We start from the raw sequence: 8,732 nt of genomic DNA, 5'->3' as shown, positions 1-8,732 counted from the left end.
TTCATAAAGGTTTCCAGCCTATTAATTTCAGCTCACAGCTGCCTGCGTAGCCTTTGCTGATTATTAAAAGGCGGGGACCCCAAAAAAATGACGTGGGGTTCCCCTATTTTTAATAACCAGGAAAGGCTAAACAGACAAGTGCGGGCTGATCTTAATGGGTTGGGAAGGGGCCATGGATATTGGCCCCTTCCCAGACTAATAAAACCAGTCCTCAGCTGCCCCAGAAATGGCACATCCATTAGATGCACCAATTCTGTCGCTTAGCCTTGGCTCTTTCTGCTTGCCCTGGTGCGTTGGCAAGCGGGGTAATGGTTTTGGGCTTGATGTCAGCTGTGTAATGTCCACTGACATCAAGCCCTGGGGTTAGAAATGGAGAGGCGAACCCTTAAGAAGGCAAAATCTTCTAACATCCTACATCAACCTTTGCATTAAACTATTTAGAAAAGACAGAATCAGAAAGTTACAAAAATAAACAATTTATTTCATTTGTTCAGTTTTTTCATATCAATGTTCAAAAAGTACAATGTTGTCATTGAAAAAAATTCACAGTACACGCAAAATAGAGAATACAATGTCACACATGTACAACAGAAGTTACATTATAACAGATCTAGTAAATTTTGTTGCTGTTTATTTGGGGGGGTTGTTTTTCTTTTGATCTTTTTAAAATATTCTCTTTCTCAGGAAATATATTCATGATTTTTTTGCTTTACTGGAGTCACTTAAAACTTTTTTTTTTAAATATTAAAAAAAAATTGCTAGGTGGAAACCATCACCAAGTAGGTTGCCATCAACTGTTCTCAGATCATTTTACAGTCTTATTTTATTCCAGTTTTGCCGTTTGCTCTTTATTAATATGGGAACAAAGTAACATAGTAACGTAGGTTGAATAAAGACCTGGGTCCATCAAGTTCAACCTTCCTCCCCCAATTGTTCCCCCTACACTAACACTACATTAACTTACTAATTTACATTGAAATCAAAAATCAAGATCCAAAACGTCTCTTTGGAGGGAATACTGATCTACTGTACTGAGCTGCAGGGACTATTACAGTGTTAGATAGGTGAAGTTAAGAGCTCAGCTTATCCTTAGGTTTGGCCATCAATATCTTCAGATCGGTGGCCATCAATATCATCAGATCGGTGGGTATCTGACTTCCGATACTGCGCCTCCTGTTTGTTTATTAGGCACAGCACCATAAATTTTGTAGTGGCCATGCCTGGAACTACAGCTTCTCTTTAGCACTGACTTATTCAAGTGAGTGGGACTGAGCTGCAATACCAAGAATAGCCACTAGAAAATGCATAAAACTACTCCGCAGCTGGACGGTGGGGATGATGGGCGTTAGATGCCTACTGATTTGATATCAAAGTCCCAAAATATCCTTAAAGAAGATACAGAAGTTATTCACAGCAGGACACCTTTATGATTACTAAGAATTGATCCAAATTGGTCAAATTTTTACATTTTGTTTATTTTGTTTTTATGATAGTGGGCTAGTATATCAGTGTATATATTAAAGGGGTTGTCCAGGTTTGGCACGAAAGTCTGTGATGTGACTGCAGACTTGTGAATCCTCACAAAGCACACTCTTAGGATTCTCTGATGCCGGCGGCGAGATCGGGCTGTCATGTGACCACAAGTATGCAATATACATACTTCCTGACACATTCAGACTAGACGGCAGCAGCCTCGTTCAATACACTTGAATTGAGTGAGGCCGCGCACGTCTAGTTGGAATGTAGCCAGGAGTATGCACATACTCGCAGTCACATGACCCCAGAGAATCCTGACCGCACACGCCTTGGGCGATATGAAGATTCACACTTCTGCAGTCTCCTTGCGTGACTGCAGACTTTTGTGCTAAACTTGGACAACCCCTTTAACATTTCAGTATAGAAAGTCTGCCTTCCCATGACGTGGACACTCTACCATCCAAGACACGATGTGGTACCATGTAGAAGGGGCTCTTCTAATAAAGGAGAAGGCACTATGTTATGCTTATTGTCGGACTTAAAGGGATGGTCCATGATTTACAAAGGCTGAGATGAAATATCAGGCACAAGTCTTGGATACGGATGGCACTGTTTCTGATTTTCCAATATTATACATGCCCTTTAATTATAGTAGATCCCCCAAAAAATATGAGACTTACTTCATCAAAACTGTTTAACAGTAAAACTGTCATTGTTGCCCCTAGCAACCAATTAGAACTCAGTTTTCAAATTTCTAAAGCAGTTTAAATTTTGAAAGCCGAGTTGGTTGGTCTGAGTTGGTTGCCATAGGCAACAAAAACAGTTTTAGTATCAGAGTGATAAAGTCTATAATCTATAGCTTAGTAACCATTTCCGATATTTATGGAATTTGTGGCACACCTTTAGGGTATGGTGGAGAAACCCTTTAAAAATAATAAAGTGATTCTGTCTGGGTCATTTTAATATTATGCTTTATACATTTTAGGCCATGATAATATTTACTGGGGGGGGATGGTTAATTTATTTCATTTTCCATAAATGTGATGGAAGCAACAAAGAAATAATAACAACATTCTGTCTGAAGACAAATACAGTGAAAATATAAAACGCAAGTATATACAGATTGCAGACCATTAATGATAGTGGTGTAAATATATACAATATAATCCAGTGTCAATTGCTGGGGATTTAAAGGGGTTAGACATTTTGGACAATCCCTTTTATTTGTTGGGTCACATGATAGGTAGATCACCGGATTACCTATTGGTGGAAACCTCAGTGGTCAGATATAATTTGAAGAGAAACCTTGCAACAAGAGTTTCAATTCTCCGCAGCGCCACACCAGGAGAAATTAAGCATTACACAGCTATTATTTAAAGTGTAAATTGCAGCAGGAGAACTTGCAGCAGGAGAACTTGCAGTAGAATGTCTGTGTCTGCCCCTCCCCTCTCCATAGAATGTTATGTGTACCAACTGTCATCTCCCAGTGAAAGATCAATCCAGAAGAAGAAAGAAGCGGAATTTCTCTAATAAAATATATTACAAAATTGATTATTTTCATGTGTACTATTAATTTATGAAAAAAAAATTAAAATAAAGGTTACACTTTAAATCAATGGGGTGTCCATGTAATTCATGATGGTCCTCCAAACCAAGAGATGCGGTTTGTAGCAGCAGACAGGAGATCGTCTCAATCGACTCACAATTCAATATGAAGTTATTTAAAAATGTTTTTAAAAAAAATTAATCTATAAGTTTCATTACTAATTATTTATTCTAAACAATAATAAATGAGAAATATATAGTATAGATACCTAATGGTTAGTTAGGAACATCAATCACTAACATACACAGCAACAGAGTTTACACCCCAAAAGTGATTGTGACGTAAAAAATTGTGCATTATAGCAGCCCTGATATATTTAAGTAATAATGAATGAAAAAAAAAATCTGATAAAATCTTTACTTCCTCTTTCAAGTTATTCAAGAACTATATAGTCCATTTAAAAATCAATTTCAATAAAATCTGAAAGTATTCCTACAGCCAAACCCATATTTTCATTTATACGGGAGCAGTATTATATTATATATTTATATTCTTATATTTATATTTTCATATTTGTCCAAAGGAAATATTGTAATACCTATATTCTTGTCCATATGAGGCAGTATTATTGTAGCTATATTATTTTCCATATGGGGTCAGTACTATAGTAGTTATATTCTTGTTCATAGGGGGCAGTACTGATAAAGACCTTTGTTTTCTGCTTTCCTCTTAGCAGTCTATACATTATCCAGCAGGAGGCAACAGTCAGCACAGTAGAAAGCCCCTCCCAATGAAAAGAGCGTTTAATATCTGTTCTCTACCATGAGGCATGATGGGAGTAATATTTATAAAACTGTTTTACCATCCGCTTTAGGAAAGCTTACTAATCTATAGATACTATTATCAATTGGAGTTGTTCTTTAAAGATGTAATCAGCTATGGACAAACCTTTTTCGTGAGTACAGTCCCTCAATTATAAGCTTAGATAGCAAGTGTTCCATTTCCTGCAGCGCCTCCGCAGGTCAAATGAAGAACTGACATGCTAGGACCTCCAGCATAAGGGTCACTCTTTACAGATGGTCCTAATATGGCTAATAAATTGGGGTATTGAAAAGCAGAACCCCACTATAGTAAGTCAGTTATAGTGTATATGAATATAGGTTTTCTTACCCCCTTATGGGAAGTTTCTAAAATCTGTCCCTAAAAACTTGGTAGAGATTAGAGTGGATGACAAGGTGGCTCTTACGATTTGCCCTCTTTAGGGCTTATCCTCCATCATTTACCCAATGAGACATTGTGATGCTGTACTAAAACATATATTTGTGCGTTACCAATATTAGTACATTCAGCGGACTCTACGATCCTAACACATTCATGCTGTCGGCCCTGATGTCTATTTGTTAAAACGGAAAAATAAACCGAGATACCCAGCACAGACCACATCAAAACATGCACTGTAGATCTGAAAGTCACTTTGGTCCTCAGGGGTTCATGTTGGCCTCCAGTCCATGCCAATAGTCTAAAAACGGGTGGCCTTGTTATTCAGAGACTCATTTTCTGAACTTATGCCATTGGCAATCACTTTGATTTCCGGAGTCTCTTCATATGAGGGTTCAATTGGAATCTCAACATCGGTAATTATGTCATTACTCTTGTACCATACTTGAGAGGTCTTGCCCTTCCTCAGGGCTTTGCCATCCATTTCGCCAAATGGTACCAGCTCCTGGCTGCAGCACAGGCTCGCATCGCATTTCTTGGATATGCATGGAGCAGTGCATGCCAAGGAGATGTCTTTGGCTTCTGTAAACTCAGCCTGAAGCGTGACGGCATGGACGCCTTCTGCGTGGAAGATTTTACGAATGATGTGATTGGCCAAGGAGTAGCCTTCAAAGTTCTCAAACTTCACGTGAAGCGTTGCGATGTTCTTCCCGCTGGCTAACTCCCAAACGTGAATTTCATGGATACTTTTTACCCCTGGTACCACGGAAATTTTTTCACCTGCAGAATGTTAAATGAAAAAATTTTTTTAAAACAAATTAAAAAATTGTATAAAAAAATTTAGGCAAGATGAGAATTTGATATATTTTTTTAACTTAAATGTAAAAAAAATAATAAAAATAGGATAAAAATTTAATTAAATTAAATGCTAAACTATTTTATACCTAAGAGATCAAATAAATATGTACTGGGCCAACCCACTAAACAAGAGTACCATGATGAGTTCTCATCAATGAAAAGGAAGATTTATCGATTTCAGACTTTGGAGGTGTTCCCCTTTAAATTGTGCTCAGGATCACTGAACTAACCGAAGCTGAGAACTGTGATTTTTTTTCGTTTTTTTTACTTTCTGTTACTGTGATGGGAAGCTTCTGAGTAAATCACCCACATTAGATGCTGATATCCTGATTAATTGTTGTTTCTAAGTTTTACACAAACAGCAAAGTCTTCTTGTCGGACCCTCGCGGCTCAGGAGCGGATTATGTGCTTGGAGATTATATCTATTTTCCGAAATGATATTCTTCCTTAGCTCTCTGCTTGTCTGTGCCTAACGTATATGTATCCGCAGCTGGCAGTGCTCTATGGGCCTTTGTGTTCTTACACGGAAATGCTTGTATAAATGACATTACATATCTTATATTTTTGATCTGATTCCAAGGGATCAAGTTTTAATCTCATTTTATATGTATCAACTTGTCTTTGTTTTTTTTTGTGTTACTGTATATTATCTGTTTGTAAATAACAGATGCAATGTTGATTGAGTCATAAGTAGAATATAAAGAGACGACCAGGATCAGGCATGTTGAAAACAACATGCCCGATTTTATTTTTTTTATAAATTCATCAATTTTCAGGGGTCAGCGAGAGGTCCTATATATGATAGTCTGAACAGAGGTTCAGCATATGCTCCTTTAATGTACACAGGCAACTGTAGAGTGTGGTTACTGATACAGGAGATAATTCTGGGACTTCTGCTGGTAGAGGGGAGAAGCAGCTGCCTCATTCACAGTCCGGACACAGAGCCTCTATAGAAACCACGCAGCGAAGATCTCTGGGTAACTAAAAATGTATACAGTGGATGATCATGAGTCATCATTAGAACTACAATTCTATATCACTGCAAAGTCTCTGGCAGAGGGGAGGAGCGGAGCAGCTGGGTCAGGAATTGAAGAAGAGGTGGAGCTGTGCCGCCAGGGACTTAGCAGTGATGTAGAATTGTAGTTCTAATGATGACTCATGCAGGGAAAAGAGACTTCCTGTTTCTACATAGAGGTTAAAATTATTTAGCTAGTCTGTTTGTAATCACATGACATCATAGACCTAATGGAAAAGAGAATTAACTGGGTAGAAGAGCAAAATGAGCAATTGTAAGTACACAGTGCTATATAATATGATGATTGTAATATACTAAGATGATAAAAACTTTGACAGTGCTTCTTTAAAGAAAAATAAATAAATAAAAAATAATGTCAATTAAAAAAAACAAAAAACACCAAAATGGTAATTTTGGTAAAATGGTAAATTCCTGGAACCGCTTCTATAATACAGCGCGAAATGACGTGAATGAAGGAATCTACTATTCTTACCAATTTTTCCAACGTTGATGCCTTTGGGAACCATCTGAAGCAGGATGATGGCTGTCTCCTTAATGAGTGGGAAGGCAGAAAATAAAATGATGGCCACCATCACTACTGTCAGGCTGGGATCGATGTAGCACTGCCAGTTACACGTCGCTTCAGGCGACAGTGGTCGTACATAAAATATGACGGCTGCCACCACAACAACCACAGACCCCAGTGCGTCACCCATTACATGAAGCATAACACCTGAAAAGACAGGAAAACCAAGTAAATTAAAATTATACATATATTGCCACCCTGACATTCCTGGGTTAAGATTAACATTAAATGACCTGATGGAGTTGGCCAACGATTGAGTCCACACCACAATTTTTGAGGAGGTTTTGGAACTCAACGTTTTCTTCAGGCATATTCGGCCTAAAATCCACCTGAAAAAGTGCTGAAAAAATGCAGCCAAACAAATGAACACAATTCACAGCAATGCCAAAATGACATTGCTGTGCACATGCTCCGGCTTATGTCACTACTTCTTCGGAAACCATGGAGTTTTGAGTTTTTGTGGAGGATTTAGAGAGTTTCTGCTCAGGTTCTTCTCTAAAAAAATCATTATGAGTGCACATAACCTTATAGGGGCACTAATGTAGCAGAATGTACTAACAACAAGAAAAGCCATATATGTGACTGATTTGAAAGGGGCTTTTAGCACTTAACACTTATATCAGGGGCGGACCTACCGCCCGTGCAGCGGTTCATTGAACGGGGGCCCCTGAGGGAGAGGGGGCCCCTCTAGCAGGGCCGCCATCAGGGCATGACTGCCCTGACTCCAGCATGGGGCCCGGCTGGTCGGGGCCCCCTCGGAGCCCCGTTGGGGCCCCCTCTTGTGCGTCTCCTCATTGGGCCCCCCCTGCAGGACCCCCCGCCATCACATGACCGGAGATGTCCCTGCGCTCAGCATGGGCCCCCGGCCCCATGCTGAGCGCTGGGACATCTCGGGTCATGTGACGGCACCGGCACAATACTTACCCCTCCCCGTGCCTCCGCAGCGTCTTCCGCGTCCTCTGACTGTGACGTCTCAGGTCAGAGGGCGCAGTGATATGTTTACACCGCGCGCGATCTCTCCTGAGCTGTCACAGCGGGAAGACGCGGGCGACGCTGGAGTCCGGATCAGCATCAGGTGAGAAGTGAGGTGAGTATTTGATTTTTTTTTTATGTATGGGGGCATGGGGCATTATATGGTGGGGGGAGAGTGGGCGTGACATCCTGCATGGGGCATTATATGGGGGGGTGACATCCTGCATGGGGCATTATATGGGGGGGTGACATCCTGCATGGGGCATTATATGGGGGGGTGACATCATGCATGGGGCATTATATGAGGGGAGAGGTGACATCCTGCATGGGGCATTATAAGAGGGGAGGGGGGTGACATCCTGCATGGGGCATTAATTATAAGGTGAGGGGGGTGCAACATCCTGCATGGGGCATTATAAGAGGGGAAGGGGGGAAGTGACGTCCTGCATGGGGCATTATAAGGGAGGGGGTGTGACATCCTGCATGGGGCATTATAAGAGGGGAAGGGGGGAATTGACATCCTGCATGGGGCATTATATGGGGGAGGGGGAGGGGGGAATTGACATCCTGCATGGGGCATTATAAGAGGGGAATGGGAGAAGTGACATCCTGCATGGGGCATTATAAGGGAGGGGGTGTGTGACATCCTGCATGGGGCACTACAAGAGGGGGAGGGGGGAATTGACATCCTGCATGGGGCATTATAAGGAGGGTGGCTGTGTGACATACTGCATGGGGCATTATAAGGAGGGGGGGTGTGACCTCCTGCATGGGGCATTATAAGGGAGGGGGTGGTCTGCAATACTGCATGGGGCATTGAAAAGGGGGGAAGTGATCTCCTGCAAGGGGCATTATATGGGGGGAGAGGTGACATCCTGCATAGGGCATTAAAAGGGGGGTGTCATCCTGCATGGGGCATTATAAGGGGGGGAACAGCCTGCATGGAGCGTTACATGGGGGCCAATATTCTGTATGGAGCATTATATGGGGGTCAGTATTCTGTATGGAGCATTATATGGGGGACAGTATTCTGTATGGAGCGTTATATGGGGGACAGTATT

General features: G+C 41.2%; 1 protein-coding gene across 2 annotated transcripts in view; it reads right to left on the bottom strand.

The window, feature by feature from the left end:
* Positions 1-1,338: 1,338 nt before the first annotated feature.
* The window catches only part of SLC30A10 (solute carrier family 30 member 10), a 96,436-nt gene continuing 89,042 nt past the window's right edge, over positions 1,339-8,732 (bottom strand). For both annotated transcript variants that reach the window (XM_073671922.1, XM_073671921.1), the window contains exons 3-4: positions 6,607-6,846; positions 1,339-5,020 (exon numbers count right to left, since the gene is read on the bottom strand). In XM_073671922.1, coding sequence (XP_073528023.1) covers positions 4,542-5,020; positions 6,607-6,846 — 719 coding nt within the window. In that variant the 3' untranslated portion in view covers positions 1,339-4,541. The remainder of the gene's footprint in view (positions 5,021-6,606; positions 6,847-8,732) is intronic.

The sequence above is a fragment of the Phyllobates terribilis genome, unplaced genomic scaffold, assembly GCF_046119375.1.
Source record: "Phyllobates terribilis strain yellow unplaced genomic scaffold, ASM4611937v1 Scaffold_3__8_contigs__length_932513732, whole genome shotgun sequence".
NCBI lineage: Eukaryota > Metazoa > Chordata > Amphibia > Anura > Dendrobatidae > Phyllobates > Phyllobates terribilis.
Note: the sequence above shows the minus strand (reverse complement) of the source record. Positions and strands in the feature narration are given on the sequence as shown.